A 21,265-nucleotide genomic window follows, 5' to 3' on the forward strand; every position below is an offset into this window, starting at 1 on the left:
CAGACCGAGTGATTTTCCAGGGAACAGAGAATCGCTTCAGCGGCGTCAGGCACGATTTCCGTGCGAACGCCCATTCTCCGCCCCCGCTCCAAACGTGATTTCGGCACGGAAACCCGGAGAATCCAGCCCGGGGTTTCCCATTGTGGGCATCCCATGCCGTCGGGAAGCCCGCGGGCGTGGGTGCGCTGCCGGCGAAGCGGAGGGTCCCGCCGACAGAGAATCCCGATGGTTTTAAGCAAACTTTGTAAAAAAAAAACGTTAAAAACTCATTAAAGATATATTTTTTTTAAAGTTCTGTAACACAATAAGTTGCCAAGCAGCCTGGTATTATTGTGCCGGAAGTGAGTCGACCCATTGAGGAAGTGTGTGAGTAAATATAATGAGATGGGAAGTTCTTTTTAGTTAGATTGAAGCCTGGCTGGTTAGTGGAAGTTTGATTTGAGGTTTCAGTGCACGTTATGGGGCCCCTGCAAAACCCAACTCTGAACATGTAAAAGAAGAAAAAGAAACAGTTTCAGCAGTTATTATGGAAGGGGCAGCAGCCTATAAACAGGTTGCATTTTATCTTGATCTCCTCACAGCGCACCGAGTGGAGTTGGTGAATGGAATTAAAAACACTGAGTGCATCCTGGATAATCTGCTACAGGCTGGATACTTCACCTCGGAGGACAAGGAACTTGTACAGAGGAACAGAATTCAACATGACAAGGTACAAATGAGCTGGTAAATCAGCAAGTCTCCATTAGAACAGGGCAGTTTCCTATCACCAGTGTGGAGTCAGCCAAACCCTTCCCAGTGCCCCATTTCACAGCAACAACCTCTCTCCCATACAACTCTGATATATGTAGACTTGGCCAGCCCTCATCAGGAGTACTGAGCATTGCACCTCAGGAAGGACATATTAGCTGATGAGTGTGTGCGAACGAGTAAATACCACAATGGTACTTGAATTGAAATGGTTAAATTATGCATACACTTGTGTTCCATTGAGTTTAGAAGATTATTTAGAGGTATTTAAAATGTCAAATGGATGTGATAGATCAAGTACAGCAAAACTACTTGACCTGATGGGAAAATTACGAATGAGGAGGAATAATTTTACAATGAGAGATTGACCATTCAGAAATGAAATCAGGAAGATTTTGTTTTCCCACACAAATGGAAGTGAAAACTGTCATTCACTCCCACAAAAGGATGTGGGGTGCAAGCCGTCAATTAGAATGTTTAAGGCTGAGATGATACTTCTTTGTTTGGTGAGGGTTTGAAGAGATGCGGTGGAAAGGTGGGAAGATGGAGATGAGGTACATATCAGCACTGCCTTAACTGAATGGTCATCAACCACAAGGGGATGAATGACCAATTCTTATGTACCCCTGTCTCTCCCCGCATCAGTGTCACTGAGACCTGGGGGCTTAGCCTAGTCAACCTGAATTCATGCACTGTGCTACACTTGACGTTCACCTCCTCAGGCAATGTTTTGCATTGTCCCCCAGTGCCCACAAGAGGTTATTGCATTTCATTCCCCTTTTTTTTCATGGTAATCAATAAGTCAAGGAAGGCAATGGCGTGGTCAGGGGATGCTAGGGCGTGGTGGTGTTGTCACTGGGCTAGTAATCCAGAGCCCCAGGGTAGTATTGCGGGGACTGTTAAGAATTCCATTGATATTTCCTGCGAGTGTCTCAAAACCCCAAGAATAACTTGAAACACTGGTTTTTAGTGGGGTATTTATGTTTGGAATAATGTGAGGAACAATATATGAACCAATGAGGAACCAGACCAGTCATTGTGTAGACAATTAATACAAAATATTTATTAATGTAAAAGAAAAGAAAGAAACGCATACAGAAGACTAATATACACTATGGCAATTAAGTATGTTAATCACTAACACACGGCTTTATGTGAAGTTATCCCTTGTTCAAAGAATATACCCACAATCCCCAAACTCACTGAGACGCCTCTATTCCCTAGCAATACTGCTTATGTGAGCAAGACTGGCTCAGCAAAGGCACAAAACTGTGTATTTTAGAGGAGAATATCTGGAATCTGACTTGGCTGCACATGTTATATAGAACATGCCTCCATGGCTCAGATCATAGATGGAATGGGCCTGTCTGACTGTTGGATGGAGAACTAGCCTCCTCCCCAATGAGGGTGCTAGCAGTTATACTGTTCAGTTCTTTGATATTCAACCCTGTGGATTTGACTGTCTACATCTCCCAAATTCCTTGCCTTTAGAAGTTATCATTTGTATAGCCCCACTGATCTCTGGTAAACAATGTTTCTGATATGGCCATCCAATGCCTCTAGATGCCTGCTAATCTTGTTACTGGGCATATCGCATCTCATTATTCCTCTAGAAGCCGGCTGGTCTTATTATTTGCCTGTTATTTTGTTTTCATCTCAAGTTTACTGTTAACCTTGTTAATTTCTCAAATTCCTAACAGGACCTAGGTTCGCAACCCATCATGGCAGATGATGAATTTTGGATTCAGTAAAAATCTGGAATTATAAGTCTAATGATGCACATGAAACCATTGTAGATTCCCATAATAATCCATCTGGTTCACTAATATACTTTAGGGAAGGACATCTGCCAACCTCACCAGGTCTGGCCTATGTGACTCTAAACCCACAGCAATGTGGTTGATTCATAAATGCCATCTGAAGAACAGTTAGCGATGGGAAATAAATGCTGGCTCAGCCAACGCTGCCCACATCCCATGACGGAATGAAAGAAAACTGAAATTAGTCCCATGGCAGGACACCCAGCCTCCTGAACAGATAATGGTTGACAGGGTAATTCTTGATATCTAGGATACAATGAGTGGAATTCTAGCCCTCAAAAAGGGGGGGGAGAGAGAGGTGTTTGGGTGGGGTGGGGGGGTTAAAATGTTAAAAGTCTGATTGTGACCCCAACCTATCATTTAGGTTTTAATGGTGGGCAATGAACCCACTTCCAAGAGGTAGGTTGGCTATTTAAATATTATAATAAGGCTGTGCACACCACATTTATCCAACACACTAAATATAACTCTGGTTGGGTTCCCAGGCCTCAGGAAACCTGTTGGCAAGAGGGTGGGGATTCTCCTTACCTGTTGAATACTTCCACTTTGTGATTGAACAACCAACCCCGACCTCTGGCCCTTGTGATTAGTCCCCTTTGAGACTTGGCATCTGATCTCTTCCCCGAGGTTTCTGATCCCACCATCACCCCCCCTTTCCCTCTCTCAATCCTGCCCACAAAGCCTTCAGTTCTCTTTCAGATTTCTCTGCTATTATCCCGCCGTGCTCTCTAATCTCCCCATGCCCTCAAATTGCCCCCAAGGCTTCCCATCTCCCTATTGCCTTTCCATTCAAACCCTTGAAGCCACCAATCACCAGCACCACCTCCAATCAACCCAAGGCTAGCAATTGCCTCTGGGACTTCCAACTACCCTCAATCCAAGCAAACATCTTCTGAGGCAATGAGTCTCCCTGCTGAGGTCTCCAGTCATATTTCAAGGTGCCAACTAACCCCCCAACACCCAGCAATCTTCCCCTGAGGCCTCTGATAATACCCAAACCCTAAACCCCCCTCCCCCGGAGAAGTCGATCCCCTCCCATGGCCTCTGACCTCTCTCGTCTGGCACCTCTGAGCTTGCCCCCATGAAGCCTCCAATCTTACTGCAGGCCTGCAATTCTCCCCATGGTCTCCAAGTCCTTTCCAAGGCCTCTGGGCTTCCCCCTCCAATCTAAAACCCCTGCCCGGCATTGGAATGGCCGTCCACAAGATATTTTCTCCCAACATTCCCCCATCACCTCAGCCCTCAGGATTGGATATACTTCCCTGGTTTGAGGTACGGACCCACAAGATCCTAGTATTCCCCCACGTGACGGTAAGTTAAGCCTGTCAACCAGGCTGACTTCAGCTGGTTAATCTACACATCCTGGCATTTGAGCCCCCCAGCTGCCAGCATCTACCCAAGTTAAAATTCCCCCAACACATGGAGAAACTGAGGAAGTACCTTTCATGGAAAAAGTTTGGCATTGGCATAAGCAGTTTGTTTCACATTACCTGTATAATGCTCCCAGACCAGAACCCAACAATGGCTAGGATTAAAGACCATAAATCTAATATTTTAGTTTATTTGTAACACTGTGCAGAAGGAATGCTTCGCTCGAGGAGTGATTGAATGAAGAAAAAGGGCGTTGGTAATTTTAATACAAATCTTTATTGTGAATACAATATTAAACTTTTTAACTTTGCACTCAAAAAGAACAGCTTAAATACTCAATTTTTCATTAAACATCAAGAAAAGAAACATGCAGCTCTCAACCTATCTTAAAATCAGCACGGCATAGAGTAATACTTGCTTTACAAAACAGATTTGGTTCCTGTTAGAACCCCTTCAGACTCTGGCTAAATATCTTCAAAAAACTGGTTCATCTAACCTTTTTCAGCTTCATCCTTGTCCCCAGACAAGACTGTTGTGCTTGAAATAGTATTACTCGTCTGCTAACTATCCTACTGTTGAGAGAATTGTGGACTTGGTGTCAGAGAGATCAGACTTCAGGCCTTCTCTCCAAAGCTTTTTCAAAATGTCTCTGCATCCCTTTGTGGCACCCAGCAGTGCCATTACCTCCCTATGCTGTAAAACAAATTAACTTTGCAGGCTGAAAGCAGATTGACTCCCCTGGGACTTCCCCCAGTCAAACCACAGTCCATTAGCCCAGACCGAAAAACCAAATTCCTTTGTTCTGTTTCACTTTCTGGCTCCTGAAAGCACCCAGGCCTTTACAAAACAACATTTTTTACAATGTGACCATTGCAGTAAAACACACTATAACCCCATGCTTTTAACCCTTAAATTGTCCAAATTCCTCCATTCATCACACCTGTGCCACTGAGGTTCAATCTGTTTACCGAAGAAGTCTTTAAAAAAAATATCTTTTTATTCTCCTCATTTTCAACATTTTCATCAAATAAACAACGAAAGAAAAAACGAACAAAAAACAAATATGATAACAATCCCCCAAACAAAAACAGCACCCCCCTCAATATACAGACCAAAACATCCATTGTGCGTTCCAAGTAAAAAAAATTAAAAGTCAATCAGCGAACCGTGTAATCAAAAACAACAATGACCCAGTCCCCCCCTCCCCCACCCCTCCCAAATGTTCAATAGCAACCAATTCTCGAAAGTGCATAATAAATAGTCCTGATGAATTGTAGAATGCTTCCCTCATCCCCCTCAGCTCAAATTTCACTTTTTCGAGAGTCAGAAATTCAAGTACGTCCCCCCACCAAGATGAGGCACAGGGCAGAGAAGCTGACCTCTACTCCAACAGGACCCTTCTCCTTGCAATCAGCGAGGCAAAGTCTAAAACATCTGCCCCCGCACCCATCTGCAGCTCGGGCCGGTCCAATAGCACAAAAATGGCTCCTAGGGGCGCTGGTTCCAAGTTCACGTGCACTACCCCTGAGATGATACTGAAAAATTCCCTCCAATACCTCTCCAGCTTCGGACAGGACCAAAACATATGTACATGCTTTGCGGGGTCTCTCCCACAATGCTCACATACGTTCTCCACTGCCTTAAAGAGTCGACTCATACTCACCCTCGTGAGGTGCGTCTAAACATGACCTTCAGCTGCATCAGCCCCAACCTCACACATGAGTATGAGGCGTTCACCCTCCGGAGCACCTCACACCACAAACCGTCTTCCATAACCTCCCCCAACTCTTCCTCCCAATTGGCTTTAATCCTCTCCATGAACACCCGTCCTCCCCCAAAATACTCCCGTAGATTACCGACATCACTCCTTTCTCCATTCCCCCTGACGTCAATATCACTTCCAACAATGAGGGGGTCAGCGCTATCGGGAAGCTCTTCCTAGAAAAGTCTCAGCTGCAGGGACCTAAACCCTTCCCCTTACCCCAGTCCATACTTCGCCCCAACTCTTCCAACCTCGCAAATCATCCCCCCAGGAACAGGTCTTTTAATACCCTGATTCCCCCTCTCCTCCCATCTCCGAAACCTCCCATCTAGTCTCCCCGCCTCAAACCTGTGATTCTCCCAATCGGTATCTCCCCTGACCCAGCCCCCAGTTTAAAGTGTTGCCTCAACTGCCTCCAAACCTTCAGTGTTGCCACCGCCATTGGACTCCCTGAGTACTTGGCTGGGGCCATTGGGAGTGTCGCTGTTGCCAGCACCCTCAACCCCGACCCCCTCACAGACCTTCCTCCATCCTAACGCACAGGGACTCCCCCCCCCCCCCCCCCACCACCAACCCAACTCCTCACCTTTTCAGCATTCACCGCCCAATAGTAATATAATAAATTTGCGAGGCTCACCCTCTCCACCTGCCATCCTCTGTGCGGGACCACCTTCCTGACCCTAGCTACAATCCCCACCCCCCTACCCCATGTTTATCGAAGAAGTGAAGATTGTGTAATTATTTTTAATCCATAGAGATTTTGTGTCTGAAAGAAGATCTTTATTTTAGCTTTTCTACTCTATACATAGATTTGTGTTTTAGATAGAAACTACTATGTTGGCATTATTTTTTAAAATTCATATTTATACAGTGCCTTTCACACCTCATGACATCCCAAAGCATTTTATAGTCAATTAAGTACTTTTGAAGTATAGTTTTAAATTACAATGAGGACAAAGGGTTCATAGACCTAGTTGCCGCTCAGATCATCTGATCAGCTGCCTCTTCCACTTCCCTTAACTCATTGGGCTAGACTTCCCCAATGGTTCCCTGCTGCCCTCACCCTGACCTTATACCAGTCTCTGTTTTTGTCAGATTTTCCCTCACGCTGTCCCTGAGCTCACCCTACTCATGGGACCCATTTCCTTCCTTCCTCCCCCTAATGTTCAATGGCAACCAATTCCCAAAAGTGCATCATAAACAGTCCCCATGAATTGCAGAACCCTTCCTGCATCCCCCTCAGCTCAAACTTCACCTTCTTGAGAGCCAGAAATTCAAGTAGGTCGCCCTGCCAAGCTGAGGCACAGGGTGGAGAAGCTGACCTCCACCCCAACAGGACCCACTTCCTGGCAATTACCACTAAACTGCTGACCTCGCTGTCATAATATACACATCAGTATATCATGGTGCAGACACACACTGATTGACACACTGCAAGACCAATCAACACACACAACACAGCAGCCAATCACCAGTTAGAGCACACTCACTATAAAGACAGAGGGCACTAGTTTTCCCGCTCATTCGGGATGCAGCCTCTAAGAAGGATAGAGCTCACAGCTTATAGCACAGATCTTTACCATGTGCTGATAGTATAGACTGGTTAGGATAGGCATAGGTCTTCAGTTTAATCTAACATAGTGTCGACCCACAGTGGAAGTATGTTCAACAGTTCCTAGCTTAATAAAATAGTGTTGTACTATTTCAAGTGTTGGTAGCCTGTATGTGTTACTGCTAGGGTAAATGCCGTCTCCACAGATCCAGAGTACCCAACACATCACTCGCAACTTCTCTTCCCGCTCCCAATGTAACCGCTTCTGTTCATGTTTCCCTTTTCTCAGGTACTGTCCTTCTATTATAATTATCCCTCTCCTCAGAAAACTAACCCCCCCCCCCATCATGGCAGTTACTATCTCCCATTTCTAACCTACTCTGCTCGTCAAGGTCCTTTATCATGTTGTCACCTCCCAAATTCTCATCCATCTTTCCTGAAACCACGTAAGAAATAGCAGGCCATTTGGTCCCTTGAGCCCCCTCCGCCATTCAATATGATCATGGCTAATCCGACTGCAGCCTCAACTCCACTTTTCAGCTTGCAGCCCCCTTAACTCTTGACATCCTCGTCAACCAAAAATCTAAAACCTCTCACATTTTCTGTTGCTGCTCCAGAATTGTCCACTCTGTGGATGAGACCCAAAGCTCAACATCCACATCCAGCTGAGCAGAGTTTGGAGTGTTTTGTGCCCCCTGACAGGCGCTCTCCACTGCTGTCCCCATCTCCAACACCAGTTCTTGCTCATTTGTTATATGCCTCTCGCCATGTGATAACCTAACAACCACCAGCACAAATTCTTAGTCGTCTGCAAGGGAGTGTTAAGAGCTGGGTATGTCACAAAGGGATGCACATGGAATTGACCTGGTGGGTTGAGGAACCATCCTCTCTGGGCAACACATTTCCCTCAGAGGACTACACAAGAGACAAAAGAGCATGGAATCCGGATAGATGTTGTGTAATGGCAGCAAAGCCACCAGATCCAATACAACATTCACCTCAAGGGATTCAGGGATCAACAGTTCAGCATCACACTTGTTCAGTAAGCCCCACACGAGGAGCAGCCATTGAAGGCTGGAGTTAAGGTAAGTGCTGCGACTCACTGAGGCCAATCAGGCAGACCCCGATGAATGATAAGGTGATAGGAGATCATTATGTGGCACTTAATTGGTCATTCAGGACTAACTCATGATTCTCCCTCTCTCTCTCTCCACTTCTCATAGAGCTGTCAATCACACACATCTATTCACAACATCAATAACATAAACCCATTCACTCCACACATACCAATCTTGTGCAAATAAACACACAGGCACCAAAAAACCCTTTCAGAAAGATCAGCTCATTAAAAGGTAGTGAAATATCTCTCAGCGAAGCCCTCAATGGCATTTTAAGTGACTGTGGCAAAAATAAACAGTCCCATCTCATAATTCTTAACCTGTTGAGAGCACTGATTCATTTGACTGCACCATCCTCTTTCATTGCCTCTCTCCGCTGTTCCGTTTGAGTGGGTATATACACTGGCCTGGCTCTATTGTTATCTATGCAATCAGAGCCAGAGAATCAGCTGCAGTGGCTCTCATAATGGTACTTCTGATATCTCCAGAGGATCTATCTTTGGTCCACTCCACTTTCTCAGCTACATGGTGGCATCACCCACAAAAAACACATCACTTTCCACATGTCCAGGGGGCAGCATGGTGGCACAGTGGTTAGCACTGCTGCCTCACGGCGCTGAGGACCTAGTTTCGATCCCGGCCCCTGGTCTCCGTCCATGTGGAGTTTGCACATTCTCCCCCTATCTGTATGGGTCTCACCCCCACAACCCAAAGATGTGCAGGGCAGGTGGATTGGCCACGCTAAATTGCCCCTTAATTGGAAAGAAAGAATTGGGTACTTTAAATGTATAAAGAAAAATAATAATAAATAAATAAACAAATGTTTTAAAGTTTCCACATGTCCACTGATAACGCCCAGTATGACCATAAGACATAGGAGCAGAATTATGCCATTTGGCCCATCCTGTCTGCTCTGCCATTTAATCATGGCTCATATGTTTCTCATCCCCATTCTCCTGCCTTCTCCCCATAGCCCCTGATCCCCTTATCAATCAAGAACCTATCTATCTCTGTCTTAAAGACATTCACTGATTTGTCCTCCGCAGCCTTCTACGGCAAAGAGTTCCTCAGGTTCACCCCCTCTGGCCATCACCATCTCCACTGTCTCCAAGTCATCCAACTGCTTGGCTGACCGACTCAGCAGGAATTTCATCCAGCTAAATATTCAGAAGACTGGAGCCACCATCTTTAGCTTGTCCAGCAATTCTGCTCCATAGTTACTGAAGCCACCCCCGCTCCCTTGCAAACGTCAGAGGCTGAACCAAATTTTCTGAAACCTTTGTGTCTTATTTGACTGAAATATTTGACAAAAACCGTGTTAGGGACCTGGAGCTTGAGCTGGATGAACTTCGGATCATTCGGGAGGCAGAGGGGTTCATAGATAGGAGCTTCAGGGAAGTAGTTACACCAAAGACTGGAGATAGATGGGTAACTATAAGAGGGACTGGGAAGAAGCAGTCAGTGCAGGGACCCCCTGCGGTCGTTCCCCTGAGTAACAAGTATACCGTTTTGGATACTTGTGGGGGGGACGACTTACCTGGAGTAAGCCATGCGGTACGGGCCTCTGGCACGGAGTCTGTCCCTGTTTCTCAGAAGGGAAAGGGGGAAAGGAGTAGAACATTAGTAATTGGGGACTCAATAGTCAGGGGCACAGATAGGAGATTTTGTGGGAGCGAGAGAGACTCACGTTTGGTATGTTGCCTCCCAGGTGCAAGGGTACGTGATGTCTCGGATCGTGTTTTCCGGGTCCTTAAGGGGGAGGGGGAGCAGCCCCAAGTCGTAGTCCACATTGGCACTAACGACATAGGTAGGAAAGGGGACAAGGATGTCAGGCAGGCCTTTAGGGAGCTAGGATGGAAGCTCAGAGCGAGAACAAACAGAGTTGTTATATCTGGGTTGTTGCCCGTGCCACGTGATAGTGAGATGAGGAATAGGGAGAGAGAGCAATTAAACACGTGGCTACAGGGATGGTGCAGGCGGGAGGGATTCAGATTTCTGGATAACTGGGGCTCTTTCTGGGGAAGGTGGGACCTCTATAGACAGGATGGTCTACATCTGAACCTGAGGGGCACCAATATCCTGGGGGGGAGATTTGTTAGTGCTCTTGGGGGGGTTTAAACTAATTCAGCAGGGGCATGGGAACCTGGATTGTAGTTTTGGGGTACGGGAGATTGAGAGTATAGAGGTCAGGAGCACAGATTTGACTTCGCAGGAGGGTGCCAGTGTTCAGGTAGGTGGTTTGAAGTGTGTCTACTTCAATGCCAGGAGTATACGAAATAAGGTAGGGGAACTGGCAGCATGGGTTGGTACCTGGGACTTCGATGTTGTGGCCATTTCAGAGACATGGATAGAGCAGGGACAGGAATGGTTGTTGCAGGTTCCGGGGTTTAGGTCTTTTAGTAAGCTCAGAGAAAGGGGCAAAAGAGGGGGAGGTGTGGCGCTGCTAGTCAAGGACAGTATTACGGTGGCGGAAAGAATGCTAGATGGGGACTCTTCTTCCGAGGTAGTATGGGCTGAGGTTAGAAACAGGAAAGGAGAGGTCACCCTGTTGGGAGTTTTCTATAGGCCACCTAATAGTTCTAGGGATGTAGAGGAAAGGATGGCGAAGATGATTCTGGAAAAGAGCGAAAGTAACAGGGTAGTTGTTATGGGAGACTTTAACTTTCCAAATATTGACTGGAAAAGATTGTGGGCGCGATTCTCCCAGAGAGGGAGAAATCGTAAGGCTGGCGTCAAATCCGGGCGGGTTTGACGCCAGCCTCCCCCTCCCCGACCGGGAACCGATTCTGGTCCCCGGTCGGGGCTAGCATGCCGCTGCCGTAAACTCCGGCATCGCGGGCTTAACGAATTTCGTTAAGCCCGCTTGCCAGAGTTTGCGCCGGCTGACGCGTCACATGACGTCAGCCGCGCATGCGCGGATTGGAAGACTCCAACACGCGCATGCGCGGATGACGACATCGCGCATTTGCGCGAAACCCGCGCATGTGCGGGCCGGGATGCCCCTCAGCCGCCCTGCGAAGTGATACAGCGGGGCGGCGGAAGGACAAAGAGTGCGCGGGTATCGGACCCGCTGCCCGCGATCGGTGGGCACCGACCGCGGGCCCATGGCACCCTTGGCACGGCCGTGGTACTGCCGTGCCAATCGGTGCCATGGTTTTAAAAATCGGCACTTTATGGCCGTTTTTACGAACGGCCAGACCAGGTGTGTTTGCCGTTCGTAAAAACAGCCGTAAAGGGCTTGGAACTCGGCCCATCGGCCAGCTGAGAATCGCTGCTGGCCGTAAAAAATCGGCGGCAGCGATTCGTATCGGGAGTCGGGCGTGGGGGGTGGGGGGGGGGGGGGGGAGAATAGCGGGAGGGCGTCAGACTAGCGTGGCCGTAAAATTTTACGAACCCCGCTATTCTCCGCACCGTCGTGAGTGCGGAGAATTGCGCCCATAGTTCGAGTACATTAGATGGGTCGTTCTTTGTACAATGTGTGCAGGAGGGTTTCCTGACACAATATGTTGACAGGCCAACAAGAGGCGAGGCCACATTGGATTTGGTTTTGGGTAATGAACCAGGCCAGGTGTTAGATCTGGAGGTAGGTGAGCACTTTGGAAACAGTGACCACAATTCAGTGACCTTTACGTTAGTGATGGAAAGGGATAAGTATACCCCGCAGGGCAAGAGTTATAGCTGGGGGAAGGGCAATTATGATGCCATTAGACATGACTTAGGATGTGTAGGTTGGAGAAGTAGGCTGCAAGGGTTGGGCACACTGGATATGTGGAGCTTGTTCAAGGAACAGCTATTGCATGTTCTTGATAAGTACGTACCAGTCAGGCAGGGAGGAAGGGGTCGAGCGAGGGAACCGTGGTTTACCAAAGAAGTGGAATCTCTTGTTAAGAGGAAGAAGGAGGCCTATGTGAAGATGAGGCGTGAAGTTTCAGTTGGGGCGCTTCATAGTTACAAGGAAGCGAGGAAGGATCTAAAGAGAGAGCTAAGACGAGCAAGGAGGGGACATGAGAAGTCTTTGGCAGGTAGGATCAAGGAAAACCCAAAAGCTTTCTATAGGTATGTCAGGAATAAAAGAATGACTAGGGTAAGAGTAGGGCCAGTCAAGGACAGTGGTGGGAAGTTGTGTGTGGAGGCTGAGGAGATAAGCGAGATACTAAATGAATACTTTTCGTCAGTATTCACTCAGGAAAAAGATAATGTTGTGGAGGAGAATGCTGAGACCCAGGCTATTAGAATAGATGGCATTGAGGTGCGTAGGGAAGAAGTATTGGCAATTCTGGACAAGGTGAAAATAGATAAGTCCCCGGGGCCTGATGGGATTTATCCTAGGATTCTCTGGGAAGCCAGGGAAGAGATTGCTGAGCCTTTGGCTTTGATTTTTAGGTCATCATTGGCTACAGGAATAGTGCCAGAGGACTGGAGGATAGCAAATGTGGTCCCTTTGTTCAAGAAGGGGAGTAGAGATAACCCCGGTAACTATAGGCCGGTGAACCTCACGTCTGTTGTGGGTAAAGTCTTGGAGAGGATTATAAGAGATACGATTTATAATCATCTAGATAGGAATAATATGATTAGGGATAGTCAGCATGGTTTTGTGAAGGGTAGGTCATGCCTCGCAAACCTTATCGAGTTCTTTGAGAAGGTGACTGAACAGGTAGACGAGGGTAGAGCAGTTGATGTGGTGTATATGGACTTCAGTAAAGCGTTTGATAAGGTTCCCCACGGTCGTCTATTGCAGAAAATACGGAGGCTGGGGATTGAGGGTGATTTAGAGATGTGGATCAGAAATTGGCTAGTTGAAAGAAGACAGAGGGTGGTGGTTGATGGCAAATGTTCAGAATGGAGTTCAGTTACGAGTGGCGTACCACAAGGATCTGTTCTGGGGCCGTTGCTGTTTGTCAATTTTATAAATGACCTAGAGGAGGGCACAGAAGGTTGGGTGAGTAAATTTGCAGACGACACTAAAGTTGGTGGAGTTGTAGACAATGTGGAAGGATGTTGCAGGTTACAGAGGGACATAGATAAGCTGCAGAGCTGGGCTGAGAGGTGGCAAATGGAGTTTAATGTAGAGAAGTGTGAGGTGATTCACTTTGGAAAGAATAACAGGAATGCGGAATATTTGGCTAATGGTAAAATTCTTAGCAGTGTGGATGAGCAGAGGGATCTCGGTGTCCATGTACATAGATCCCTGAAAGTTGCCACCCAGGTTGATAGGGTTGTGAAGAAGGCCTACGGTGTGTTGGCCTTTATTGGTAGAGGGATTGAGTTCCGGAGCCATGAGGTCATGTTGCAGCTGTACAAAACTCTGGTACGGCCGCATTTGGAGTATTGCGTACAGTTCTGGTCGCCTCATTATAGGAAGGACGTGGAAGCTTTGGAACGGGTGCAGAGGAGATTTATCAGGATGTTGCCTGGTATGGAGGGAAAATCTTATGAGGAAAGGCTGATGGACTTGAGGTTGTTTTCGTTAGAGAGAAGAAGGTTAAGAGGTGACTTAATAGAGGCATACAAAATGATCAGAGGGTTAGATAGGGTGGACAGTGAGAGCCTTCTCCCGCGGATGGAGGTGGCTAGCACGAGGGGACATAGCCTTAAATTGAGGGGTAATAGATATAGGACAGACGTCAGAGGTAGGTTTTTTACGCAAAGAGTGGTGAGGCCGTGGAATGCCCTACCTGCAACAGTAGTGAACTCGCCAACATTGAGGGCATTTAAAAGTTTATTGGATAAGCATATGGATGATAAGGGCATAGTGTAGGTTAGATGGCCTTTAGTTTTTGACTTCCCATGTCGGTGCAACATCGTGGGCCGAAGGGCCTGTACTGCGCTGTATCGTTCTATGTTCTATGAACTTCGGATTACATGTCCGTGCCATCACAAACATCACCGATTTCCACCTCCATAATAGTGCCTGACTTCCCCACACCAGTGTCTCAGCTCATCGGCTCATCGGCTGCTGAAGCGCTCATCAATGCTTTTGTTACCTCTGCACCTGATGCACTCCTGGCCGACCTCCCACATCCTACTTTTCATAAACATTAGGAGACAGAAACCTCTGTGGCCTACCATCCTTAATTTGATGGTAAATGGGTAATTGGCAGCCTGCTATAAGATCAGGGTGCTGTGAGGCTCGCTGCCACCATAGCGGTCGGGATTTTCATTTGCTGCTAATGGCTGACAAATGTCAAAGATCACATAAGATTTTTCAAGCCCTTGCCTCAGCAAAGGTGGCCATGAAACTGCCAGCATGCAGTTCACTAGTATCATTTAGGGAAGGGAATCTCCCACATCACTTGATCTGACCTATTTGTGCCTCCAGACTTCACAGCAATGTGAAATGGTCTGGCAAGTCACTTAGCTGCATTTAAATAGGTAGCTTATCAAGGGATACTGGGGATGGGCAATAAATGTTGGTCTTGCCAGGGGTGCCCGCATCCCATGAATTAATTAAAAACTTGGGAAAAGGACACTAACCATTTGTTATCACCCTGGAAGTAAATTACAATGGTGCCACCTGTGGTGATCCACCACTGTTTATATATATGTGTGTGCCTGTATTAGGGGATGTACAACAGTACCTGCTATTACAGGTTTGCCGGTAAGCCCCTGCCGGCTAGCTCCACCCACAGGGAGCAGTATAAATATTCATGAGCTCTCCTGAGCTGCCATTCTACAGCTGCAGTCGAGGGAATAACATCTCATGGTAATAAAGCCTCTCTTGTACCGATTTGTGTCTTTGTGTGCAATTGTTAGCGCATCAGTTTATTACCGTGAGATTTCCCACATCATGGACATCAGAATTAAACCCAAACACCTGCAGCTGGATCCGCAATCGCCGAACGCCAGGAAAGACTTTAACCACTGGCTGGCTGTCTTCGAGGCCTACATCACCTCAGCGGACCCTACACCATTGGAAGCTCAGAAAGTTCAACTACTCTACTCAAGGTTGAGCTCCAGTGTGTTCCCGCTGATACAGGGCGAGCCGAACTATGCACGTGCTATCGAACTGCTCAAAGAAAATTACATCCAGTCAACGAACACTCTGTTTGCGAGGCATGTACTCTCCACTCGCGTCCAGCAACCGGGTGAGTCGATTGAAGACTTCTGGCGGGCCCTTATCCCTCTAGTACGGGACTGCGAGTGCCAGGCCGTCACGGCCACGGAACATTCCAACCTCATCATGTGAGATGCCTTTGTGACGGGTATTGCATCGGACCCCATCCGGCAACGACTGCTGGAAGGGGCCGCGCTCGATCTAGCGGCGACAAAGACTTTAGCGCTCTCTATGACGGTCGCGTCCCGTAACGTGTAATCCTACCCCGCCCACCCATCCTACCATGCAGCACACCCATCCTACCCTTCGTGGACCCCGCAACCGACCCCCCCGACTGGGGCCGCTCCCGCGCAGTATGCCTGCGCTGCTCGCCACACCGTGCATCCTGGGGGACCCCGCTGCTACTTCTGCGGCCAGCAGAAGCACCCCCGCCAGCGCTGCCCAGCCCGCGCTGCAACGTGCAAAAACTGTGGCAAGAAAGGCCACTTTGCAGCGGTGTGTCAGGCCAACGCAGTTGCCGCTATCGCGCCCGACCTCTCCCCAGCCGATCGGGAAATAGGCCCCACCGTCCGCTGTTCCCGGGGCAATGTGCGACCAGTGGGCGCTGCCATCTTCTTCCCCCAGGTCCAAGTGTGATCAGTGGGCACCGCCATCTTTCGCCGCCCCCACAATGTGCGCACCATGGGCGCCGCCATCTTCCTTCCCTGACTTCACGTGCGATCAGTGGGCACCGCCATCTTGCCCCGCCCCCGCCACGTGCGCTCCATGCTCGCCGTCATCTTGCCCCGCCCCCACAATGTGCGCTGCATGGGCGCCGCCATCTTCTTCCCCACAGGTACTTCGGACGCTGCCATTTTGTCCTCCCCTCGGGACTGGACCACGGGACCCGGGTCGCTGCCGCTACTCATCGGACTCTTCGGACGTTCGCCCGCTACTCGGCTCCATGACGCTCAACCAATCCCGTCCTCGCAACCTGGCTACCGCTTCAACGACGGTGCTCATCAACGGCCACGCGACCTACTGCCTACTTGACTCCGGGAGCACTGATAGCTTCATTCATCCGGACACGGTAAGGCGCTGCTCCCTCGCAGTCCATCCCACCAACCAATGGATTTCCCTGGCCTCCGGATCCCACTCTCTCCCGATCCGGGGCTTCTGTCTGGTCAAACTCACCGTACAAGGCGTGGAATTCAGCCGTTTCCGCGTGTACGTTCTCCCCAACCTCTGTGCGACACTTTTACTGGGCCTGGACTTCCAATGTAACCTCCAGAGCCTCACCCTCAAATTCGGCGGACCCCTATCCCCACTCACCATTTGCGGCCTCACGACTCTCAAGGTTGACCCTCCCTCCCTCTTTGCCAATCTGACTGCAGATTGCAAGCCCGTCGCCACCAGGAGCAGACAGTACAGCACCCAGGACAAGACCTTCATCAGGCCCGAAGTCCAGCGGCTGCTCTGGGAGGGTATTATCGAGGCCAGCAACAGTCCCTGGAGAGCCCAAGTGGTGGTTGCTAAAACTGGGGAGAACCACAGGATGGTCGTAGACTACAGCCAGATCATCAACCGGTACACGCGGCTCGACGCGTAACCCCTCCCTCGCATATCTGATATGGTCAATCAGATTGCACAGTACCGGGTCTTCTCAACAATTGACTTGAAATCCGCCTACCACCAGCTCCCCATCCGTAAATCGGGCCGTCCCTACACTGCCTTCGAGGCGGACGGTCGCCTCTATCAATTCCTTAGGGTTCCCTTCGGTGTCACTAACGGGGTCTCGGTATTTTAACGAGAAATGGACCAAATGGTTGACCGGTATGGACTGCGGGCCACGTTTCCGTACTTAGATAATGTCACCATCTGCGGCCATGACCAGCAGGACCATGATGCCAACCTTGCCAAATTTCTCCACAACGCATCTCTCCTCAACCTCACTTATAACAAGGAGAAGTGCGTACAGCACAGACCGCTTAGCCATCCTCGGCTACGTAGTCCAAAACGGACTACTGGGGCCCGACCCCGACCGCATGCGCCCCCTCATGGAGCTTCCCCTCCCCCACTGCCCGAAGGCTGTCAGACGATGCCTGGGGTTCTTTTCTTACTACGCCCAGTGGGTCCCACAATACGGGGACAAGGCCCGCCCACTGATCCAGTCCACACAATTTCCCCTCACGGCCGAGGCACAACAGGACTTCGACCGTATTCGCTCAGACATAGCCAAGGCCGGGATGCACGCAGTAGACGAGACACTGCCCTTCCAAGTAGAGAGCGACGTTTAAGATGTCGCCCTTGCCGCCACTCTAAACCAGGCAGGCAGACCTGTGGCATTCTTTTCCCGCACCCTCCATGCCTCCGAAATTCGTCATTCCTCTGTTGAAAAGGAGGCCCAGGCTATCGTTGAGGCAGTGCGGCACTGGAGGCATTACCTGGCCAGCAGGAGGTTCACCCTCCTCACTGACCAACGGTCGGTAGCCTTCATGTTCAACAACACGCAGCGGGGCAAGATCAAAAACGACAAGATCTTGCGGTGGAGAATCGAGCTCTCCACCTATAATTATGAGATCTTGTATCGCCCCAGCAAGCTCAACGAGCCCCCAGACGCCCTTTCCCGAGGTACATGTGCCAGCGCACAGGTGAACCAGCTCCGTGCCTTGCACGAGAGGCTTTGCCGTTCGGGGCTCACTCGGTTGTACCACCTAATCAAAGCCCGCAATCTGCTCTACTCCGTCGAGGAAGTACGGACAATCACCAGAGCCTGCCAGGTCTGTGCCGAGTGCAAGCCGCACTTCTACCGGCCAGACCACGCACGCCTGGTGAAAGCGTCCCGCCCCTTTCAACGCCTCAGCGTGGATTTCAAAGGGCCCCTCCCCTCAAACCGACCGCAACACCTACATCCTTAGTGTGGTTGATGAATTCTCTAGGTTCCCCTTCGCCGTCCCATGCCCGGATATGACATCTGACACCGTCATCAAGGCCCTCAATTCCACATTCGCTCTGTTCGGTTTCCCTGACTACATCCATAGTGACAGGGGATCCTCATTCATGTGCGATGAGCTGCATCAGTTCCTGCTCAGCAGGGGTATCGCCTCCAGCAGGACGACCAGCTACAACCCCCGGGGAAACGGACAGGTAGAGAGGGAGAACGGGACGGTATGGAGGGCCGTCCAGCTGGCCCTACGGTCCAGAAACCTCCCAACTGCTCGCTGGCAGCAGGTCCTCCCTAATGCACTACACTCCATTCAGTCGCTGCTGTGCACCGCGACTAACAACACACCCCATGAACACGTTTTTACCTTCCCTAGGAAGTCTACATCCGGGGTGTCGCTCCCGACGTGGCTCGCAGCTCCAGGGCCGGCCACAAGGCAGACCCTCTGGTGGACAGGGTACGCCTGCTCCACGCGAACCCCCAGTCTGCCTACGTGGAGTTCCCCGATGGCCGCCAGGATACAGTCTCGCTCAGGGACCTGGTTCCCTCGGGTGCCGATCCCTCGCCCACACACCTCCCCACCCACACGCCACCATCCTTTTCCCCGGCGCCCCCAACATCAGCCCCACCAGGTCCATCCCTCATTCCCCTGCCCACACTAGAGGACATGGAAGATTTTGGCACGCTCCCGGAGTTGTCCAGCCACTAGCCAGCACCAACACCGCCACCACCTATGCCGTTGACGCCGACACTGCCTGTCAGACTCGCCGGTCAGACACAACCTATGACGGGCACCGGGTTGCAAGATGGACACTTGATTTTTTTCCCCTCCCCCTCTGTAAATAAATCATTGCTTATGTATAATAGTTTCACGTCATCCCCGCCGGACTCATTCTTAACAGGGGGTGAATGCGGTGATCCACCACTGTATATATATGTGTGTGCCTGTATTAGGGGATGTACAACAGTACCTGCTATTACAGGTTTGCCAGTAAGCCCCTGCTGGCTAGCTCCGCCCACAGGGAGCAGTATAAATATTAATGAGCTCTCCTGAGCTGCCATTCTACAGCTGCAGCCGAAGGAATAACATCTCACGGTAATAAAGCCTCTCGTGTACCGATTCGTATCTTTGTGTGCAATTGTTAGCGCCTCACTACCTATGACATATCAAATGTTACCCTTCTGAAATATGTTAATTTCAGTCTCTTTTCACAATGAAATGATGAGACTTAACACTGAGGTTGAAATGAGTAGAGTTAACAGAGATCGAAATGTGGAGAATAACACTATTTTGATTTAACTGTATGTACACTTGCATATAACGAGTGAATTGCATTAATATTGATGCACTCACTACAAGCAAAGGGGGATGGTATTTCTGCAGTGGTCTGTAAGAGACAGACCGTTTCAAGCACACCTCCACCTGTGAAACATCACACTGTGCACCCAAAACCAGCTTACCAGCAATGTCACAGAAATCAGCTGGTCTTATGACATACTTATAGAGAAGCTTCAGGCAGGTGGAGAAAGGCAATGTACACTGAGCCTTCGTTGGAGAGCTGAGATAGATGGCCTCTGGCTTGGTCAACTGCAGGCGAGTCCATAAAGTTTTTAAAGACAAAATGAGCAGTAGAGAATACTGAAGGGTTTAGAGCGGGACGGTTTCTATTCTGGTTGAGGTGGCTGGAATTTGTCACAAAGAGTTGAACAGACTGAGAGAGGGGCTGTACAGAAGGCAAGACTAAGGTCACAGGGTGACACTGGAGGAATTAGAAATTGGAGAAGATCTGAGGTGGGGCAAAGCCATGGGTACTTATATGTGTTGGTGATGCAGTGTAGATCAGCAAATGATGTGCAAACGGAGCCTTGTGTGGGGGCAGCATGTGAATAGCTGAGATTCAGGGCAATTTTGGGAACCCTTAGCTGGCACATTATATACCATTTTGAAACTGTTTCATGTCTGTAACACTAAGTTTGTTGATACATTTTCTTTAGGTGCGTGGAATCCTTGATATAATACACAGCAAAGGACATGAAGCTGCTGAGTACTTTGTACATGTGATATACAGGGCTAAGGAAGCTTATCCAGAAATGCAAGATTGGATAAAAGCCATTCAGTACCAGCCCACTGAGCATTTAGTGAGAAAATCAGTATTACTCACAGATTCTGGTAAGTCACTCAGTTGTTAATGAAACCTAAATATATGCCAGCAAAGAAACCAGCACATCACTGGCCTAACATTCTCATTATGTGAGGGAGGAATTATGACAGAAGTAAGGGACTTAAATTGCACAATAAGGGATAGACAAAAAACAGTACAGCACAGGAACAGGCCCTTCGGCCCTCCAAGCCTGCACCGATCATAATGCCTGACTAAACTAAAACCTTCTGTACTTCCAGGGTCCGTATCCCTCTATTCCCATCTTATTCATATATTTTCAAGATGCCTCCTAAACATCAGGATCGTACCTGCTTCCGCCAACTCTGCCAGCAGCGGGTTCCAGGTACTCACCAGCCACTGTGTAAAAAACTTCCCTTGCACATCTCCTCTAAACTTTTCCCCTCGCACCTTAAAACTACATCTCCGGTAATTGACTCTTCCACTCTGGGAAAAAGCTTCTGACTACCCATTCTGTCCATGCCCCTCATCATTTTGTAGACTTCTATCAGGTCGCCCCTCAACCTCCGTCGTTCCAGTGAGAACGAACCGAGTTTGTTCAACCTCTCCTCATAGCTAATACTCTCCAGACCAGGCAACATTCTGGTAAATCTCTTCTGTACTCTCTCCAAAGCCTCCACATCCTTCTGATAATGTGGCGACCAGAACTGTGGCAATATTCCAAGTATGGCCTAACTGTATAAATAAAGAACATATATTCTGTTATGATTATGAAAATTTATTTCAAACTTCTGATTT

General features: G+C 48.9%; 1 protein-coding gene across 2 annotated transcripts in view; it reads left to right on the forward strand.

Moving 5' to 3' along the window:
• Window positions 1-410: 410 nt before the first annotated feature.
• LOC119965880 (nucleotide-binding oligomerization domain-containing protein 1-like) overlaps window positions 411-21,265 on the forward strand; it is a 51,901-nt gene continuing 31,046 nt past the window's right edge. For both annotated transcript variants that reach the window (XM_038796835.1, XM_038796836.1), the window contains exons 1-2: window positions 411-709; window positions 20,343-20,517. In XM_038796835.1, the coding sequence (XP_038652763.1) occupies window positions 527-709; window positions 20,343-20,517 (358 nt within the window). In that variant the 5' untranslated portion in view covers window positions 411-526. The remainder of the gene's footprint in view (window positions 710-20,342; window positions 20,518-21,265) is intronic.

Source organism: Scyliorhinus canicula, chromosome 5 (assembly GCF_902713615.1).
Source record: "Scyliorhinus canicula chromosome 5, sScyCan1.1, whole genome shotgun sequence".
In the NCBI taxonomy this organism is placed as follows: Eukaryota; Metazoa; Chordata; class Chondrichthyes; order Carcharhiniformes; family Scyliorhinidae; genus Scyliorhinus; species Scyliorhinus canicula.